Source organism: Marasmius oreades, chromosome 3 (genome assembly GCF_018924745.1).
Source record: "Marasmius oreades isolate 03SP1 chromosome 3, whole genome shotgun sequence".
Classification (NCBI taxonomy): Eukaryota; Fungi; Basidiomycota; class Agaricomycetes; order Agaricales; family Marasmiaceae; genus Marasmius; species Marasmius oreades.
Window position 1 is genome coordinate 195,830 of NC_057325.1, and position 22,682 is coordinate 218,511.

General features: G+C 41.9%; 2 protein-coding genes across 2 annotated transcripts; both read left to right on the forward strand.

Annotated features, from left to right (window-relative positions):
- The first annotated feature begins 513 nt into the window (after nucleotides 1-513).
- On the forward strand, nucleotides 514-1,957 carry E1B28_005378 (uncharacterized protein). The gene is made up of 8 exons (XM_043149936.1): nucleotides 514-625; nucleotides 685-793; nucleotides 868-1,293; nucleotides 1,355-1,363; nucleotides 1,426-1,441; nucleotides 1,495-1,547; nucleotides 1,605-1,659; nucleotides 1,717-1,957. The coding sequence occupies exons 1-8, from the start codon at nucleotides 546-548 to the stop codon at nucleotides 1,740-1,742; spliced, it is 774 nt and encodes a 257-aa protein (XP_043011020.1). The 5' UTR covers nucleotides 514-545; the 3' UTR covers nucleotides 1,743-1,957.
- Nucleotides 1,958-13,364: 11,407 nt separating this feature from the next.
- On the forward strand, nucleotides 13,365-13,670 carry E1B28_005379 (uncharacterized protein; the record flags this gene model as incomplete). Its single annotated transcript, XM_043149937.1, has 2 exons — nucleotides 13,365-13,370; nucleotides 13,428-13,670. The coding sequence occupies 2 exons, from the start codon at nucleotides 13,365-13,367 to the stop codon at nucleotides 13,668-13,670; spliced, it is 249 nt and encodes an 82-aa protein (XP_043011021.1).
- Nucleotides 13,671-22,682: the final 9,012 nt, after the last annotated feature.

Genomic DNA, 22,682 nt, shown 5'->3' on the forward strand with positions numbered 1-22,682 from the left:
CATACCCATGTATCAGTATTGTTGAAGCTACGAATTAACATAACCGGCGCACCTGTTGTCGTTCAACAAATGCCTTCTGAGGATGACAAGAACTCTAGATTGCCAGTAGGGATACCCCATGCACGAGCTCTGAATATCCAACGTTAGATGATATCGAACTGAAAGAAGAAGCACGTACAATTTGTAGAGCCGGACTGGGTATCCAGTGTAGGGTTTATTCTCTCCATTGCTGCATCGTCTATGAGTTAAAGGTCCATCCCCAACGACCCATGTTCCTCAGTCCTCAAGTCATCCTCAAGTCATCTAAAATTAAGTTGAGGCCGATCCTTTATGGAGGAAGAAACTATCCATACCTTGACACAAAATACTTTCTGGAGTCGTAAGTGGTCCAAGGCCGCTCTTTAGTTCAAGCTACTCGTCGTCAACGTTCCTGGTCAAATAGAGGGATGTGTTTGTGCTTGTTTAAATCCGGCTCGGGCCGTAACATTTGTCACTTGTGACGTCGGCTGGATCGTGGACAGCTCTGTTCCTCTCTATCGTTCGACATGACCACGAAAGCAGCTTTACGCCCCCTTCTTGTCGTCGCTGGCGTCGGAGGTGGCTCTGGTACAGGCGCTGCCTCTGCGTAAGCTTTATCCATTGCCCACTTCTGGGACGCGCTACTTTGTTGACCAACTGAAACAGGAAATTGTTCTCAAAGTCGGGTTACGACGTTGCGCTCATCGCTCGAAACGCTGGTTCTCTACAAAAACTCTCTGATGAGATCAACTCGAACCCAAAGCTCACCGGCAAGGTCATTCTTTTATTCAGTTTAACGATTGTTCCAAGGCCAACCGCCCAACTAAATTTCTTTGTTTCCGAACATAGGCGACAGCATTCGAAGCTCGTTCCTACTCACACCAGGACATGAAGAATGTTTTCAACGAAATCTGGTCCCATTACGATCCCAAACAAACCGTTTTCCGTGCAGCTATCTATAACATTGGATATCCAATCTTCAAACCGTTCTTGGAGACTACCCCAGAAGAATTCAGGGCCTCGTTAGAGGGAAATGTCGAGGCGGCATACGCATTCTCAAGGGAAGTCATTCCGAAGTTGCTCGAAAACCAGGAGAACGAGGAATTTGAAATAGATGGGAAGACGATTGTCGGTGGCAAGGGTAGCTTGATTTTCACGGGTGCTACGGCGGCCTTGAGGGGAGGAAAACAAACTAGTGCATTCAGTACGGCTAAGGGTGGGAGTAGGAATTTGAATCAGAGTTTGGCCAAGGAATTCTGGCCCCAGGGAGTTCATGTGAGTTCAAGAGTCGTGTCTCCCTCTGTCGAAACTGACGAATGGTTTTTTTTCTGTATAGGTGGCTCATGTAAGCTCTTTTCTACTCTTGCAACTGCTTGAACTCTCGACTTATACTCGCATGCACTTAAGGCGATTATAGACGGACGTAAGTTTCCTTCCCTTCGACAACATGGCTTAACCGCTGATCTCTCCTAACAGGCATTCAGGGCGAACACTCAAAGAGTGGATTAGACCCAGAATCCATCGCTCAGGTCCGTGCGCCTTTCTTCTTTCCTGTATCTTTTTTTGATTTGAGATGGCGTTCGCAGGCATATCTCAACCTCGCGAGGCAAGAACGTACCGTTTGGACTTGGGAGTTGGACTGTGAGCCTCTAATTTCTGTTTATTTCTTTTAGCCCTACTATATGATGGTGTTTACAGTGAGGCCAGCAGAAGAAAATTGGTAAATAAATAAAAATCAAGCTCGAACCGGGCGTTGTGATGTGTATTCATCATTCCACCATTTCACTTCATTTTGATTTATTTCTTCTCCGTCACAGTATGTTTCTCGTTGATATCTAAAAAAACTCGTGGCTCTTTTCATCTACGAAGGATGTATATATATGTATATCAGTAATCTGATGTCTGTAGAGTACCCACCAATTATTTGATTGAGCTTCAAATTGATTCAAGTGGCCAATTTGCGTTGCTGCAGTAGACAATCGTACAAATACTGAGACTGTGTGAGACATCTAGGGGATATATCAACTACCAGATATGAAACAGAACAGTACGGTACAAGGAATCCAACTCACAATCCAGCACAACCAAGTCCTCTTGACACAAACTAATTGCCCCATTCCAGGCCAAAAGCCCTCCCAAACAAAGCCTGGCCATCATGTTGTTGTCTCTAGGGAGGTTGAGGATAATAAACTAGACTTTCTCCCAATCACCACTGGGGGTCCACCATTTAGAACTGTCCCTTCCAGCCATGAAATGTACTCCTGCAAGCACAGTAAATCAGCCACTGCAATGCACCATATCTTGTACTTATCCACCTGCAGGGACAACAACCAAGAGATAACCAATATTTCTCTCAATATTCAATGTTCTTCAAAGTATCCTGGGTTGATATTAGCTCTGGTTCTGTTTTTCTATTCTAACTATAGAGGATGTGTAATTTGGGATATCATTGTTGATTTCCAGTTGCAGCCACAAGCCCAGAAAAAATCTGGTTACATGGATACTTACTATCAGATGCTCTGTTATAGAGGGGGTTGCATTGTGCAAGCAGTATGGCAACTTTCTCAGTTTCTATGTTTACTTTGTTACATGAGTCCACATTGTAGGACTTGCCATTTGAGTCGTACCAAATGAACTATATATAATATTAGCTTGAAAATATTACAAGTGGTTCTTAGTAATTTCTCCAAGTCTACTGCCTTTTTAGTTTTGGGTCCATCCAAAGGATATAATCATCCATACAACCGATTGTGCTTTAACTTTGTCCACTACTGCTGGGGTAGCTGATGCCTCCTTGGGTCATTGACAGCAATGTCATGTTGTGACTGTAGCTGAATGTCAATAATCCCTTGCTGTCTGCCAGTTATAGATCTTTGTTGAGTAGCCTGGGAATTGACAATATGCAATGTTGATATTGTCTGTTGAACACTTTCAACAGATTTGCCATATGCTACTCGGGCAATGACTATTGTAGGAGCAAGACCCTGTAAAGATAAACATAAACTTCATGTGGAGATAAAAAGTTGAATACTTCTACTCACAGACATAAGTATTGTAACAACAGTGCAATCAAATGTGAAAACACTTGGAAAATTGGGACTGATTCTCTCTTGAACCACTGCAAGTAATAGAGATAGCAATCCTGACTCAATACTGATATATGTAGTTAGTGTAAAGGTTGTAGAAGAGAAATCTAGATATATATACATGATAGCCACAACAGCATTATATCTTGTGCGTGTTGACCCTCCCATATATTGCCTTGCTTGACGGGTAATCCACTATATACGACCTCCTTTAATAATGAAAAATCAGTGCAATGGATAGTTTGGCTGCAGTATGATAACAGAGACAACTAAACTCACCAGTCAGAAATGTCAACACAATCTGGAAAACAGCTATTCCTATCACCACTTGAGCATCAATAAATACAGCCTTGAGCACAAGATTGGGGTTGTAAGGCCTTGTAGAGCTACTCATCCCAATTATTGCAGTAATAATACACCCCAAATCAAGACCTGTTTTAATAAATGTCAACACTTCAAGAGATGGGATGAGTATTGATCATAAAGCAAACCATTCAAAACAAAAGCAACAAATGCAAATGGAAATAGAATAAGTTTGCTTGAGTTGAAGATAAGATAACAACGGTGAATCTAAAGGGAAAAGTAGCTTCCAGTATCTTTAACTCCACTAGATGACTGGAATTACTTACAAGCATTATATCAGCTATTGAGCTGAGGATTATCAATAAATTGATTGCAGGTCAATGATTGTTTTATATGCATACTTCATAAAGGTTGCAATGCTGCCTGTAATTCCACTGAGATGGATGATGGAGAAAGTACATTATGAATGAAATAGTATTGCTTACAAATATGCAGTGTCTATATCATCTCCTTCAAGAAACTTGACAAGAAAAGTAAAATCTTTTGTTGTTGCTGCATGAAATCCAATAAAGGTCTGTCGAGACATTCCCCAGGTATGGATAGCAATATAGATGGTTACTAGTCCAAAAAGAGTGATAGAACACCCTCTCTGCAGTTTGTGGACAGGCCTAGTTTGATGAAAGAGAACATGATTTGATAGTCCAAATATAAAACTGTAAATTCCTAGAGTTGGGGTAGATCTTAACATGTTTTCAGAATAATACTCCCAGAAAATACACATACCATAAATGAAATATGTCACCTGTAGAATAATTTCAGCATTGTTGGCAATCCAGTATATAGATAATACAAACAGAGAGTGTAACAATTGATTGTGTGAGAATCATTCTAGCACTAAGAAAGGGTGCTAAAGCCTCATCAAGGTCCTTTGTAGAAGACATGATTAGAGTGGAAATTGGAGTGTGCTTGTTATTTGAGGTGAAGTTGGAAAAGGCTTGAATGACAGCCCAGTAAGTACATGGTTGGACCTTTTATAATGACTCACCAGAGCCCCAAAGAATATAGTACAAAAGTACCCATGGTCTGACATTGATGTATCTGAAACCAACTTGAGATTGGATCTGCCATAGCTCTAGTAATCTCAGTGGATATGGAGACAAGACTTGGTTATCCAGATCAGAAGCCAATAGAGGCTGAATGGTTCAATCACTTATCCCTGTAACTCACATCCATCATATATCAGTCAGAATGGATATTATTACTATTTCGAAAATAGTTGGCGCGGCTCCCACAGATGCTCCCCAGCCACACATCTGGTACAAAATCTTCGAGACACGATAACTCGCTCAGATTTCATCCGTTTGCCTTAATTCCTGCAGATTCTTGATGGCATAACTCAGGTCTAGTGCAGCGTACAATAAATTTCATGTAATGTATAATTCCGACATCTCTGAAAAAACCAAACTTATTTACAAGAAAAACACGAGAACAAGCGAAGTCCTAAGTGAATGATCTTGAGAAATGAACCATCAGATAGTCCAAGTGCTCCTTGAGTGTATGCATTTGCGTGAGGTTGCGATTCAGCTGTGAGACGCACTGCCACCTTCTCCTCACCACCGACCACCATCATGACCCGTGGTAAACGCCTCTCTGATGATTTACAATAAACTCTTGCTTTCATGGGCTCAAATTTTTCAATTCGGAGCATCAGCAAAGCTACAGGATGCAGAAAACGAACACTTCAACAAATTCTTTCTCAACATCAGAAGGGATTATTGTACAAGGCAAACATGCATGAGCTGTGAGGGCATAAGAGAGTATTGAATTGTTCAGCTATCAAGGTGTGTAGTGAGCTTCATTTTTTAGTGGCCTGACACTGATTAGGATTCTCAGTTTGTGAAAGACCTCATTCATCAGAAACAAGACATATATCTGGATGAAATTCAGCGGCAACTCTTCACTTGACTCAATATCACCGTATCACTATCAACCATCTGGCTTACACTGAAGAGAGCAGGGTATTCAATGAAGAAGGTTTTGTTCTGTTGTAATGCAATTAGCCTATGACAAGAGAACCTCAAACAATATGACTAAACCACGTACCAGCATTGGTATCCGATGACAAGTCATCCTCATCAACCTCCATCTCGTGCTCACCAATATCTGAATCCTCCTTCCTATTGTCTACCAAATCATCCGCCACCAAACCATGATGTCCAAGATCCTTTCCTTCAGCTGGCATTGATATAGGTTCATCACACTCCAAGCCCAAATCCAAGGAAACAACCGATGTTGTCAGGGGGTCTTTGGGAGTTGTATGCAAGCTGGCGAGCACTTCAGCAGCAGTGATATCATTGAAACTACCCTCTGTGGACGATTTCATAGCCCCTTTGTATGCTCGCCGTGGGGTGGGACGTGGTTTGTTATTTTTTTTGCCAGCCTTGCTTCTGATGTCGGGTGAGTCATTCTCCGTATCACCATTGTTATTTTGCTGATTTTGGTTGATTGGTTGACTGTTTTTGACGTGACTGCAGGTACTAGGTCGTAGCCTGTTACGGTCATTGCCCATGGCGTGAGATGAGAGACGGCCAACAACAGATCCGAGGCGCAACTGGTCAACTAACGCGCCTAATTGAACACCCACACCCTGCTTGGTCTACCAACTAATACAAACATTGTGGTGCATTAGACGGCCTTTCAAGCGACTTAGATCTTCATTTTATGCAGTCACCGATCCACCATTTCGCTTGTTCTCGCGTTTTTCTTGTAAATAAGTTTGGTTTTTTCAGAGATGTCGGAATTATACATTACATGAAATTTATTGTACGCTGCACTAGACCTGAGTTATGCCATCAAGAATCTGCAGGAATTAAGGCAAACGGATGAAATCTGAGCGAGTTATCGTGTCTCGAAGATTTTGTACCAGATGTGTGGCTGGGGAGCGTCCGTGGGAGCCGCGCCAACTATTTTCGAAATAGCAATAATGGAATGTGGCGGAAAGCAAGCATGGTTCTGTTGACACAAAGAACTGAATCAAATTTTAAAATTAATTGAGGCCATAGTACCTGACATTATTCCAATTGCATGAATCCTTCCAAATGGAGTCATGTTTAGCTTGTGCAGGCCAGAGTCAAGACTGTACACCTCTTGCAGCTAAGGCATGGAGGCCAAAAACACCCCTTCCCTAATTGAAGGTCAGATACCAACAATAAGCATGTGGCTGTAGTCAGAAACACCACCAGCTGTGTCAACAACTGCCATACTTATATTTCTGCCACAAACTGAAACTGACCATGGCCAGTAGCCACAACGCTGTTACGGGGTATCACCAGGTCAAACCCCATGGCAACTGGAAATGTGAACAGCATGGAGTTCAGATAGAAAGCTGGGAACTTACCCAAGGGTCATAAGACACCTCAAGGACAGCTAACCTTTAAAGCTTCATTGATCATCCCTCAGTTTTATGGCCCAAACACGAAGAGAAATTCCCCATAATCCTTCCATCCGAGGATGCGGATGAATGACCTGGAATATAGGTACATCCAAAACCAACCCATAGCTCCACATGAACAACGGAGCAGATGTTTACATTATTCACCACATACTTGAATCTTGAAGTCCAAACTCTGGCTCCGGCTCCTTTTTGACATAGTTGCATCCACCATAACCCTCAACTGCAACGTTCCTGCTCACCATTTTGATTGATTAGAGTACCTCAAAAGTACTCATATTGAGAATTAATGTTTTTCAGGTACTTGCCTACTATTTGCTCGATATTCACCCGACATTGTTTCCTAGAACCAAGTAAGTATGCAATGTCGCAGAGATAGAGGATAGGTCACGATACCCTCTTTTGAGCTGGTTCTTCCAGCTGTAGGACTGCTTTCACGGAGAAATATGAACCACGTTTCATGTTTCGAGTGTCTTCCTGGAGCCTGAGGGGCTTTTGAGTGTACCAGCTTAACATGTGTTCTTTGAACGACATGCCGGAACTTGAGCTCGAACCGCTTGTCAGTGACCAGCGGGTACGAGCGTGATCACGACAAAAAGTTGGTCCTCATCCGCTACAAGATACCAAGTGGCCAGGACAAAACATGTTTGTTTAGGCCCTTAAATCGAGGAAATATCATTTCCTCTTACATAACTCTCCCGTCCGGCTTCAGAACTTCGGTATATATATGTGGCAATCTCATGATGTATAGTTGGAGGAGCCGCTGTGGAAACTTGAAAGGCAACAGTTACTTGTATGGAAAATCAGAAAGTTTTTGAGGCTGAATTTGGGACTTGGATGGGAGGAGGTCGTCAGACACAGAAATAAGATTCAGTAATTAATTCAGACTGGACTGAGTGATATATCCGGTTGTCCGACACCTGAAATAAATTGAAAACAGTAACTTTGGTCATTCATTATCGTTAACTATATTATCGTGAAATCGTATAGACTGAAGACTTACGACCTCAGACCATTCACCACTTCATGCACACCCATGCATGAAGTGGTGATGGAAAAGAAGGAGACTATCATCTGGAGTACACAGGTTAACGAGAATAAGATACATCTAGTAACAAAATGAGTAACAACACATCATGAATGATTTAAAGTAAACTTAAATTTGCGTACTTGATTCTCGAACAAGTCCGTGGACCTTTCGAAGAGGCCACGAGATGTTTAATCGAGCCTAACCAGTTCTGGAATGACTTTGGGCGGGTCGTGTAATAAGTTTGGGTTTCAGTGGACTATGTAAGACATACAGTCGGCGGTGGTCTGCCCGGTTAATGGTCTTCAGCGAACTCATGTTACATTCAGGCGAAATGTACGGTTGGAGGTACAGTGAACCTGTAAACGTCACTTCCCAGTTGTTTGTGCTTCATATCCGTGTCAGTGTCCTTCCAAGCCTCATTCAACTTTTTCCTCATATTATCTTGAAAACAAGGTGGTCGATGGACCGAGCTGCATGATCCAACAAACCTCGACTATATTTCCAACCCATCTTGGCCTCCAGCGCGTCATAACCGAGAAGCTCTATAATTTAGTCAGAACGTCTAGGCTTTTCAAAGGGTGAAACGTCCCATTCACCCATTGTAGCCATGAAATCGGCACCTTCGCCGATGATCTTCTATTCGGGGAGTCACAAGTCTGAGTCCTCCTGATGAACATATCGGATACTGCCTTCCTCTCCTCCATGGGCATTGGACACTGGAATCGCTGGAGTGAAACTGAAAAAGTCGTTTTCAGATTGGAATGTATCACGATATTCTCGAATACATTACCTCGTTTTGGAGTGACTCTGACAGGTCCTGCTAGGAACTTACTTAATTCGTGCACCCCCATCACGACGTACCTTGTAACCCCTGTAGTACATGGTGATGGCGATGCGCCAACGGAGAGGATGGAACTGGTGAGATGTTATTTGCTTAGAAGTTGCAGGAGTGGCATACATAGGCGATGTCAGCACAGAGCAGTCTAGCTGATCATCGAAACAACATCCGAGTGCCTGAAAATGCCATTGTCAAGTCCATCTGCTCCATTCCATCCAAAGTGTATGGCAGTACGTTGGAGTTACCCTGATCAAAGCGATCAGCGGGAGAAGGAAATGTTGAATGTTGAATGTTGAATACCTCGGAGGTGGTTGCATTTGACACCATGTGCATCGTGTTAAAAATGACGTGCAAAATTGTTCCAGTATGTATATTCATTTTGCAGATAATGATGATTGATTCAGTCTACTTGGCGCAATCTGTTTGATCATGGAAAGGTTGAACTAAAACGAAGTGTGTAGCCCTCTCACAGTTGAAAAACCCGCGCCGAGTGGCCTGACTACTGTTTCCTAATGCATCTGGAGATTTGCATTTTCGAAAGACGATCTCCGAGAACGTACAAGGGACATAAGAGCACGGTAGTTGTACATGTGAAAGTGAGGGTTACTATCTGCCTGGTGAGAAGAGTCGATGAACAGTATTCATACCTGTCAGGGTGTGAACATCCCTCGACCACTATTCCACTTACCACCACCACCTTCTTCCTGTTGGAATCGACCTCGTCCATCCTTCAAAGGCTCAGTCGTGTCCAGGGTAGTTTGATTTAACGATTTACTGAAGGGTATATCGTGCCGCTAACGGAGGAGTAAAAAAACGTTGAGGAAACTCCATCGGGCAAACGCACGCACAGGACCAGCCTTATATCTCCACTACCCATTCCACTCGACCTTAACTATGACCAGCGTAATGGCAACCCAACCCAGTCCAAACAACACCACGGAGCATGGAAAGACATTTGCATCTAGCAGAGGAGTCAACTTTAACGACGGCAATACTTCCGGAAGGTCATGGAGATGCATTGGCGAACCTTGTAAGTCATCAGTGTGTTCGCCTCCCTTAGCAAATGGCTTCTGAGGATGACAAGAACTCCAGATTGCCAGCAGGGATTCCCCATAAACGAGTCATGTCAAAGCACACCCTAAGCCGTGAGACAAAAATCATTGTTACGAAAATAAATTAATTTTGACAACGTACAGTACTGATACTCTTCTTCCTTCTTCGCCGGAGTTGTCTTTGCCGCACCCGGCGTTCATACAGCCAGTGCTGGAGACGGAGCAGATATCGTCTGTTTTGAAGGAGAGGCATGTGCGCTGATTGTGTTTCTGAACCATTTTCCCCATCCCACTCCGTCGCGTACCGCTTATTCGCCCAAAAATCTCGTGTGTCCGTAAATCTTCGTCTTTCCTCGAAAGTTTTGAAAAAATCTGTGAATACATCAAGTAATGTCAACATCAAAAATCAACGAAAGCGAAGGAAAACATCCTTTGGAAGTCGCCTACCCCTATTCCCTTACCACTCCAGTTTCGTTCCCTCTTGTATCCTGCAAATCCGTCGTTTGTCGCCTATTTGTCGCTACCTAAAATAGTGAAGTTATTAAAACCAGAGTCGCTCATGGCGAACCCTATGAGGTTGCACGAAGCGAGACCTACTTTCCAACCACCCACCCGTCATTTGAAACGCATACCTTCTGTCCCAGTTTGTCCCCGACTCTCAATTTGTCATATTTCCCTTATTCCTGTGGTCCTTGCATGAATTTGAAGCTATAATATTCAAGGTAATTAGTGGGGGAGAAATACAATGGAATTGAGGAAAACACACACCTGGACGTTGCGTACAACGGCGGACAACATCGATGGTCGTGGTCAATGGCAAAGAGGGAAATGGCTGTTCATCCGCGGCGTACCCTTATGGTCCAACTTTCTCACGATTCTGTACTGTAGGTGGCGAGCTATAAAACTGGATGGAAAAGAAGGAGTAACATCGTCATTTTTTGCCTTGTGGAACAATAGACTTTGCAAGGACTCGGAATTCAGTCTATCACATCGTTAAAGCAGGCAGCCAAATCCGAACTTACTTGGTAGGCTCAGTACTGTACACATTGGGCGAATTTTTTGGAACATGGTTGACGGATCATGATATCCAACAGCACAGCTTTTCAGCAGTAGTGTGATCATTGCATGACTCACTGACTATTCGGGTTAGCGTCTTCCTGATCAACCTGCTTCCGAAGTCAACCGCACGGTCAAATACAACAATTATCTATGACTATGGACCAGCAGGTGTGTATAAATCCATCAAGTTCTTGGTTCTCGTCCGTGGACCATCACTACTGTCAACTCCGAACTACCTGTCATGCGTTGGTGTCCAATGTCTAGTAAGAAGAGGTAGTGTTTACTGTTCGGAACAGTAATCGGAACAGTCTGTTCTGATTATATCGCAAGTCAGCTTAGTTGGCTCTTCCCCGTGGAGACTTCGGACACCAGCATTTTACAGCATCTACCTGAAGGCTGCACTCAGGTTTACTCCTCAATGGACAGGTAAAATTGGTATATCGAGATTCGTTTTCTTAACCTGAACTCATTTAGTGTGTTTTCAACACACTGTTCTGGCCTGAAATGTATTCTCATCTCTTATCTTCCACTCTCAGGAAACGAAACAACAGTCGTGGTTGATGTTTTCAATAGAAAAAAAAACGGGTCTCGTTTCCACCGCTTACCGTACAGACGCTAATTACTTCAAAGCGAAGACTCGCCTCCAACTTAAATATCTCCCACAGACCTGCCGGCACCAAAGATTCCATAGCTTCTGATCTTCCACTATAGGCTGTGCAACACCGCCGACAAGAATCTGGATCAAGATCAAATACATGGTGTGACCATCGCTCCTTCTGTGTTTGTGTTCGCTGACCAGTCAATGAAGTATCTACAATTGCAACTCAATCTACACGCCTTCGCCCCTCAGATATCTTCCGGCCAGGTGATAATTCTGATTAGTAGCCACCTCTCCTCAACCCATCTTTGAGATTCCAGAGTTACAGCGAGCGACACTACACCGCAAGGTGAAGAAACCGAGTGCGCTATAGGGACTCTATGGTCAGCCCTGCATTAGTTTTGAATAGTCAGTCTCACGGCCCTTGGGTAAGTTTCTAGGTTTCTATCTTGTCTCTAGCCTGTACAGATAAACATGACCCCATTTGGAACAATGCATGCAATGTGAATAAAGTTCAGGTATTGATTTTGAAATTTAATTCAGTTCCTTGTGTCAACAGAACCTCAGGCCAGTTTCAGATACATCAATGTCACACTGTGGATACTTTTGTACTATATTCTTTGGGGCTCTGGTGAGTCGTTATAAAAGGTCCAACCATGTACTTACTGGGCTATCATTCAAGCTTTTTTCAACTTCACCTCAAATAACAAGCATACTCCACTTTTCCACTCTGATTATTATCTATATATTTGATTGCCAACAATGCTGAAATTATTCTACAGGTGACATTTTTCATTTATGGTATGTGTATTTTCTGGGAGTATTATTCTGAAAACATGTTAAGATCTACCCCAACTCTAGGAATTTACAGTTTTATATTTGGACTATCAATTTATGTTCTCTTCCATCAAACTAGGCCTGTCCACAAACTGCATAGAGGGTGTTCTATCACTCTTTTTGGACTAGCAACTATCTTTGTTGCTATCAATACATGGAAAACATCTCAAGAAGCCTTTATTGAATTCCATGCTGCAAAAACAAAGGATTCTACTTTTTTTATCCAGTTCCTTGAAGGGGATGACATAAACACTGCTTGTTTGTAAGCAATACTATTTCTTTAATCATATTCTCTCTCTCTTATCCATCTCAGTGGAATCATGGACATTGTTGCAAGTTTTATGAAGTATGTATATAAAATAATCATTGACCTAAAATTCATTTATTGATAATCCTCAGCTCAATAGCTGATACAATGCTTGTAAGTACCTCCAGTCCTCTTGTAGAATTAAAGACACTGAAAGCAACTTTCTCCTCTAGATTCACCGTTGTTATCTTATCTTCAACTCAAACAAACTTATTCTACTTCCATTTGCATTTGTTGCATTTGTTTTGAATGGTTTGCTTTATAATTAATACCCATCCCATCTCTTGGAATGTTGACATTTATTAAAACAGGTCTTGATTTGGGGTGTATTATTGCTACAATAATTGGAAATGGCAGCTCTACAAGACCCTCCAATCACAATCTCTTGCTCAAGTTGCGAAAAATTGATAATCAAGTGATGATAGGAATAGCTATCTTCCAGATTGTGTTGACATTACTGACAGGTGAGTTTAATTGTCTCTGTTCTGCAGCCAAACCACCCATTTCCTTGTTTCTTGATCAATAAAGGAGGTCGTATATGGTGGATTACCTGTCAAGCAAGGCAATATATGGGAGGGTCAACACACACAAGATATAATGCTGTTGTGGCTATCATGTATGTATATCTAGATTTCTCTTCTACAGCTTTTATGCTAACTAGAAAAACCAGCATTGAGTCAGGATTGCTATATGCAGGTTCTCTGTTACTTTTTGTAGTTCAAGAAACATTGAGTCCCAACTTGCCAAGTGTCTTCTCATTTGATTGCAATGTTGTTTCAGTACTAATGTCTGTGAGTATAAATATTCAACTTTTAATCACCACATGTAGTTTATATTTATCTTCACAGGGTCTTGCTCCTACGATGGTCATAGCCAGAGTAGCATATGGCAAATCTGTTGAAAGTGTTCAACAGGCAATATCATCATTGCATATTGCCAATGCCAATTCTCAGGCTACTCAACAAAGGTCTACTACTGGCAGACAGCAAGGGACCAATGAATTTCAGCTACAGTCACAGCATGAGATTGCTGTCAATGACCTGGTATTGGAGGAGACATCAGCTATCCCAGTAGTAGTTGACAAAGTTTAAACACAATCAGTTGTATGGGGATGCTTGCTATAGTTATACAATTTTTTTGGATGAACCTGAAACTGAAATTGGAGAATTTACCAAGAACCACTTGTAATGATTGTAAGCTAATAGTATATATACTTCTTTTGGCTTGACTCAAATGACAAGTTCTAAAATGTGGACCTAGGAAACAAAGTAATGCAGAAAACAAGGGAGTTGCCATACTGTAACACACCATTTCTTGATTAGTACACATGGTCTCATGACCCACATGACTGTTACATAGCTATATAGTCTACATTACTTGTATTTTCCTTTTTCTTTACACATACTCTTACCTTTAGCCTTATCAGCCTTGTTGTAGACAGCCCAGAGCAAATATAAAGCCCTGTCTGGTTTATGTCTGAGCCCCAAGGCTTGAGGCTCTAAGAGAAGCCCTTACACATTTTTTAAACCCCAGATTTTTGCTCTGTCTCTCTACTCGCTGTTGTGCCTGTTTTGTGCAATACTATAAAAGACTTCAATTTTTGCCCTTAAGAAAGAAGAACAAATAATATTTAGTGGAATAAGAGGACTAGAGATAGACCGATCTGCTAGTCAAAACCCTAGACCTCTGTTTGAAGGAAATTGAATGGAGAGAGATTTTCGAGAAGAGCAATCCGAAACCTGTAGGACTTTGAGAAGACAGCTATTTCCAAACCTTCTATGTTCATTGGCCTCTCTGCCTTCAGTAACATGTTTTGGGTAATCAAGGGATATTATGCTATTTTGTTTTACTTCTATTATATATTGAGGAAAACAGATTACAGACAGATTGTTAAGACATTAACAGATATTAGAGCAAAGTTAGAGATCTGGGATTGAAAACTTCTGAATAAGATTAGATTACTCAGAGATAGGATAAGAGAAGTCAGATAAGAGGAGATTAGAAATAATCCGAGGGAAAGTGTTTTTGGACATTGAGCAGATTAGGAGAACAAGAGATATGAAATTCATTCGATCATAGCAGCGGAAAGATGTGGAATGGAAAGGAGCAATCGAATATGCAGACCATGCGTCCGACTTCAGACTGGAAGAAAGAGGGGCTTGGACCTACAAGGATTGCACATGGTAGAAGACCGAGAAGACCGAGAGAAGAAGAACATTATACTCAAAAGTGATGAAGAAATGGCTGAAGAAGGAAATTCAATGTCTATTCCAATTCTTTTCTCATCTAAATCAGAGATTCAGTAGAAAATCTGTTTATTATTTACTTTTCATATTTTCTAGTTCTCGAGCAGTACATAAGGAGCCCTGTAAAAGCTAGGATTCTTCAGTTTAGTACTGCCCAAGTTGGTGCAATCAAGCAGTTAGTACTGCCCAAATTGTACGATTAAGCAGGAACTCTCGAAGTGATTGGATTTTGCCCTGACTCTGTCAGTGTGTATTGGTTTTATCAGAACACAGATTTGGTATTTGGTTAAGTCCACTTGGGGGCTTTTGACAGATTTGGATTTGGTATTTGGTTAAGTCCACTTGGGGACTTTTGTCAGATTTGGAATTTGGAATTTGGAATAGTTCACTTGGGAACTTTAGGCACTTGGGCCACAACAGATTGTTCGAGTTTCATAAGCCAAAGTAGGCTTCAGACTGTTAGATTCATATAAATATAAATAAAAACAGATTGGTAGTAGAGAATTCTACTATCTCAGACCAGACTTCAATATCAGAGTTAGTTTTGTCTTCATCTCAGGAGATCAAAGAAGGCGTAACCTTCAACAAGCCAAACTTTCGAACCCCCACTTTTAGAGAATACTAAGAGCAATAGATTTGTTGATCTATTTGCTTGGTGTGTTTTTCTTGCATTATCCCCTTTCTTGCTCTCGAAAAAAATTCCTAGTCTTGACAAGACCCCTCACACTCGCACTTTCCCTCTCTCGACCCTTGGAAACGATCTCAGAAGACTTTCCCACCAAACATACCTGCTGATTCTCGTGCAAGACCTCGCTCGCCTTCAGAGATTTCTGTCAGGAGGGTTAACCATCTATGCATATGCTGGGCCTCGAGCCCTGACGCTGAGAATAGCATCCACCTACAACAACCCAACACCCACATAGGGCGTACTCCGAGGGGTACCAACTGCAACCTACTACAAGACTGTACTCCAAACTAGTGCTGGCAAACCATCCTACAGGCCTATCGGCAATAGAGGATGGCAAGAGCTGGTGATCAAGGAGAATGAATAGTGATGATGTCCAGTATTGTGAATACTTGTGAACCGTATAGTGAATCGTGTGATGAACCACACTTCTATAGCGAGAGTGAACCTCTGATGATGAGAGCGTCCTGCGATGAGGACCATACTCCTAAGAATTGGTACTCCAACAATGACGAGAGCATATAACAGACAGTACCCAACATACACCAGTGTAGTGTACCACACACTGATCCATGTGTACCCCATCCTGTACTCCAACCTATAGGAAGGGACTCTAGGATGAGTCCAGACTCATGACTGAATGGTGAGTACCCCAATAAAGGCGACCTAGACAACAGTAGAGCGACAGAACGAATAGGGCAGAGGTGACAGACAGAGGAAAGACAAGGTAACAAAAGACAGTGATGAAAGGACAGTGACAAAGGAGATCAAATTCTAAGGAAACTACCTACTATTAAGTACTCCTTATATACCTATTTAATAGAAAGGGTTGCACTCCTATACCAATGACCCCTTCTCCTAAGATTAGGAGTACTCTCCTATGAATCGACCCTTTCACATGATATCCCCTTGATTGCACATTGAGTCCGATTGTAGCTGACTCCATAGGTGGAAAAGTCGAAGGCAGGGTACTACCCCTGGTTCAGTTCATGACAATTTCCCTGTCATACATCCACCCCTTCACCTCGACTTGAATTGCTACACCTGACTTATGGCAATGCAAACTGTCACAAACACTCGACATCCTATTCAGCTACCCTTGCTTGCCCCCCTCCTTAACATCACATGAACATGGGGCATATGGACCGACATAACACTTGGCATTCCCCACGGCCAGTACATGTTAAGTCTGACAGCGTTAATGCGACTTAGTTGACTATGCTACAAGGTTCTTTTTGCACTTTAAACAGTGCTACAGAGCGATATTTATCGTATTAAGAACTAGAGTGACCCCAAATTGCTAGTTAAAGCTAGTGCCACTAGTAGAATGTGCCGTAGGCGCAGCTAGACCAGTTAGAGAGAGCCGTAGATCATGTCAGAAAACTGTATGACCGTTCAAAACCTGTAGAACACTATGAGCAGAGGACTTAAGCAGTAATTCACCAAGTTCTACTCTCTACATTCTACTATGCACTGGCATATCAAGGGATTGTACTATTAGAAGACTTGTAGTCTTCACAGAACCATTCGTAGCAGAACTTAACAGAGTCAAAAGACCTTCATACTAGGAGTACCTACTTCTACGGGGGATTTAGTTGACAAGAAATCAGACATAAGACTACACAGACTAGGAGAAATTTGATATGACCGTAGATCAAGTCCCAATCTGAGGAAAAGACAAAAAGACATGATACAGATCACAGATCACAGATAGAGTACCTAAGAACCAGGCAGGAATGAACAACGGATCTTGGAGTCTGCACTGTTCATGTGCTACGGCGATTCGGAACTCTGGATCCATATGCTGGAACCACTTGGACACACAAAGTCCATATGATTTGATAACATCGAAATGCAGGATAAGGTCCATAGGCAGGAAATACCATATGGTATGCCTATGGAGGTCCATTCTACATGCTGAAACAAGAATGAAGAATGGTCCAGATTGGTCCAAAACATATGATTCTAATATGGAAAAGCTCCGTAGACAAGATTCTGCACATGTAGTGGTCCCTAGCGATAAGATTCTGCATGGATTTGTAGCTATGGTGCATTATTTTTAGAGATGAAACAAGTAGAGATAGGATTACAAAGCTAGTGTAGAAGTAATATAAAAGCAGCTCATGTATCCGTAGATAAGTAAGTTCATAGCCCCACTTAGTCCACTGGACAATAAACAGAGCCCCTACAAACCCTAGAATCCCCGTAGCTGTGGTGTTTTACACTTGCAGTTGCACATTGATTTTATAAGACCTTCATATGATATTGAGACTGTGATCTTGTGCATAACCTTTGCCAAGCAGTCCACCCTTGCAATCTTTCCTGGTGTGTAGAGTTATTGATAGACTTTACACGGAGGTTTACTAGTTTTTGGGTTGATTTGGTGTTGGTGCTACTTCTGTAGCTCTGATATTAGGTTGACTCTTGAGTGGTATACTTCACCCATTAGCGTGACTGGTCATTTTTTCTTCCTTTCTTCATCTATCTAACTATGTATTTCTGTCTGCCAGCGGGGGTCTTGCACGGAAAAACATGGCTGAACTTAAGGATGAGTCCCAGGTTGAAGGAGGTGTTACATCATGAGTTATTCATCAGCTTTTCCTTCTCTAAACACTCCCTTGTAAGTTGGAATAATGGCCCACCCTTTTTATCTAGTGCTTGAAGCATCCAATGGTCCCTGAATGGTATATTGTGTTCCAGAATGCTACACATCTCCTGGAGAAGGCAGAGGCGCTCGTCCATTGCATTTTTGAGCCCAACATGACTTCTAATATCAACTACAGCATAAGTGTGGTCAGTCTCATCTTCAACTAGATCTGGATATTCTGTCCCATTCCCCTGATCAGTTGCACGCAACCTAGGATCTTGTGACATGATAGATGGATTTGACGCAAGTGTTTTGTCACAGTAATAACGCTGTGTAACACCACTAAATATGGCTAGTAAACACACCTCAAGCACAAAGTGCGCAAACCAAAACCACACCAAGAAGAGTATACACAAGTGTAAGGGGTGGAGGTCGGTATTCTTAAGGCTTTAGTTTTCACTAAGAGGCACCAAGAAAGATAGAATATGAGGGGTCTTCGGTTTTATAGTTGTTTCAATCAAGGTTCTTTCACTACAAGAGTGACAATATGATTCACAAATCCCAAAATTCGATATCTGACTTTTCAACAAAGCTTTTACAAGTCTTCGCCGAAGTTCGGTTTCAAGTTCAATATCCAAACTAGACAATAGCAATCCAAATTCAATATAAGTCCAAATTGACTTCAATATCCAGAGTTCAATTCCAAGACAATATGCCAATACCAAATTCAATTGCAATAATCTAATCTATCCTTCCAAACACAGAACACCAACTTCAGTGAAGACTGGGGCAAAGGTCAAATCTCGAGCGAATCCTAGTAGGTGAACTGCGTCTCCTCTCGTAGGTTGCTGGGGAAAATCCCTCTTTCCTGCCCTCCTTATATACGGTTTTTCTAATAAATAATAGTAAAAGTCCAAAATGTGTGTGAAACTAGTAAATAATAATGAAATCCCTTTCAGTCAAACAGAAACTCGCTTAATCGGGTATAATACAAGAGTTTTATGTGCTGAAGTGCCCAATCGAATATTAAACTGAATATCTGTTCCTTGTTTCCTGGTTGCGATGTAGGGACTTGACTTCGCCGAAGTACCCGACATATCCGCATTCTCCTGTTTTCCCTAGGGAACGAGTCCCTGTTTCAGGCGTATCCATTCTTCCTGTTCCTGTTCTATTCCTTTTTGGAGAAGATCTAGCCTCGATCCTAGGCCCTGTCCCCAAGGTTTCCCTCTTGAAATCAAATAACACGTGCACTTCGCTGAAGTCCGTGTTTCCTTGGTTTTCCGAGAAATTCCTATTCTTTCCGTTTTCCGTTCGTGAGAATCGGATGTTCCTTCCTTTATCCTTGTTTGGATTTCTATATCCGAGAATTCCATATATCCGAGCAGTCCAACCAGACTTCGTTGAAGTTTCAATAAAGTGTATAATAAAATCCCTATGTTTGCTATGAGCATTCCAGGAGTAAGAAGAGGCCTTCCAATAAAAGAACGAAGGTTTTTAAACGGCTGCTTCCTGAAGTTCGTACAGTTTTCTGAACTTCAGCGAAGTCTCTCATCTTTCCTAATTTTGTACATTTCGTACGGATAAAGTCTCTTGTAGAGGCTCATGCTTTAACTAGAAGTGCGGGCTCACTCTAGTCCTATTAATCCCATAATTTATAACTCATAAGTGTTAAAATTGTATAAATATGCATCTTTAAGGTCTTTTACGATTTATATCGCGATAACGGGGACAGAGGCTGGGATGAGAATACATGGAATGGTACAGTTTCATTGAACTTCTCAAAAGAATACTGGTTCCACCTCATGTACTGATTGAACAAGGTGCTTGCACATGAGGAAGTGGCTCAAGACGAAATAAGGACATATACAGACCCATCGGCAAGGGTTTGGCCAGTATTTTGGGTTTGTCAGGAGTCGATCCTTGGATAAGGCGAGCTGACAATTGAAGGGGAAAGAATGACTCCTAGTTTCATGAACTCGCTGTACTCCGAGTACTCCTCCATAGTACTTCACGTGCTATCATGACTCCTCCTGTCCCCATGCTTGATTGTTTCAATCTCTGCAATCATCCTCCCTTCGATTCCTTTGGCTCCTCACTGTCGACCACTCTGTCTGACTCACGATTGCCATAGACCGTCATAGATGGGGAGACCCCTGCCCCCCTTGACCCCTTACCCCTTAAGTAGTGTAGTATATAAGTACTCTAAGTGTATAGTAGAACTTCACTCTTGTCTGGTCAATCCTACCTAGGAGTCATTCCTTTTCCCTTCAATTGTCAGCTCACCTCACCCAAGGATCAACTTCTGACAATAGACAAGAGTACCCCAGGGGCGACCTGACCTTTTCTACTCTCACCAACCTTTAGTTTGGAAACCTCTCATCTTGATTGCTGTGCACATGTCTGCCACCTTAGATCAGGATACCCACATGAACCCCAACATCTCTCAACATGCTGGACTGGCTCTCCCCGAACCAGAAGTCCTTGCCCAAATAACTGAAGAATGGTTCCAGGGTCTTAACGCACAACGGCAGGACAGGGAACTCAATGTCAACATTTGGCGACAACTTAGCCAGTTGAATACTCAGAATGAAGTCATTGCTAGGTCACTTGAGAAGAGTCATAGCTGGAGTAATGAAAAATTTCTTCGTCTCTATTTTGAGTCGAAGCTGACACGCTATTATCATTATCTGATTCTTCCAATTCTCTGATTTGTGGGATTATATATTTATCTTTATCAAAATTTTTAGGTCTTGTTATCTCAACAATCGGTTGCAATCTTCTAGGTTCCTCCGGGGTTTGAGGGTGATCTCTTGCCTTTTCATTGACATTTTTCCCCTTCCTCAGATCTTCTAGTTTTTTGACTGATTATCAACACACTTTCATAATTCAACTTCTAGCAATGCCAATCTTTCCATAATTCCATTCATATCTGCTGGTGGTGCTTCAGAAAGCTGATAGATTTCATATGGATCCAACTCTTCATACATGAGCTGTTCCCTCTCTTGATCCATCCATCCTCTCGCTTTAACCATCTCAAGAATTTGTTCAAGTCGGGTAGGTCCCAGATCTCCTGGTCTCCAAAAAGGTAGGCGTTCGCCATCTTTCAATTCCCAGACCCTTGAAGTCTCGTTAAATCTAACCCAACCCTTATCCTGAAGGTTTTTCTGATGCATACAGTCACAAACATTATGTCCTGACTCGCCGCAACAATAACATCTTCTCTCTTCTGGTTTTAGTGCCGCAACAGGCGTTTATCTATTAACTTGCGTAGATTGTGAGGGTTGTCCTTTATTCATCGACCAAGAACTATCTCTGTTACTACCTTGAGAAATCTGTTGCTGTGCAGGTTTCTTTATATAGTCCGAAAACATTCTTCCTATATTCTGCATCTGATCATATCCCTTAGTCATCTGTTGAGAGATTTCTCGCAATCTCGTTTCGTGCGCATCTACTGCTGATGCTAATTGCATTGTCCATTCATCTTTTGAAGGTTCTTTCTTTATACCCTTCTCTTCCAATACCGCTGGAAAAGGTGGATTTCTTTCAGGAGAAAATCTGTATTGCATTCCATTGTTTCTAGCGAACGGATCCACATTAGTCGAGGGTACTATTGCACCCTTTGCCGACAGCTGAATATTCCCCGAAAGCTCTATTCCTGGACTATAGACATTGACTACTGCTGTAGCACTCATGCCCATTGCTGCATTCTGTACTTCTTGAAGTGTCCAAGGATCATTCCTTCGGACTTCTTCTTCAATTTCTCCCTTATGATACTTCTCTAGGGTCTTATTTCTTAGGTATTTAACCACTTCTTCGCAAAATCTTGGTTCGAGTACACTAAGGTACATCGTTACTGCTTCTTGGTTGGAGATAACTGGATGAGGTTTCATCAACTTATTGAGTTCATAGTCAAACTCTCAATGAAATCCCTTCAATTTCTGTGAAGATCCCAATGGAATATATCTCCAATTCGCACAAATCTGATTCAACCTTTCACACGAGCCAATTTCAGCATCCCTCGACTCCGGAAATTCTCTAAGTAGTTCTTTCTTGAACTGTTCCCAAGAATACCCTTTCGACGAATCTAATCTCACACCCAAATATTTTCTGGTCTTATATGTCATCTGTGCCATCGCTATACTAATCTTTGATTCTCCCTTCTTAATTCCTTTAATTGCACAGAAATTATTGATGTCTGCTAGCCATTCAATAATATCATCTGCCATAGTCGCTGAATCAAAAAGTGGAATCCTCTTTTTCAAAATGTCTCCTTTTAATTCTGCTTGTGCCTCATCGCTAAGTTCCATCCACGTTGCGCAAGGTATATAATTTTCAGTCTGATTCTGATTATTTCCTTGATTCTGACCGGCTCTGGCTATTCCAGGCGCTGCTTGCATTCCTGATCCTGAAGCTCCTTGATCAGACATCATTCTTAAATCTTCTGTATTTGTTCTTTGAATATTTTCAAAAATACATTGATTTCTAGATATCTGTTTTAATCCTGCTCTGGTCCCAAAACTCGGACTATTTGGTCTTCTGTCTCTTGGGGATCTACCAAATGAAAAGCCTTGAGTATCTGTAGAAC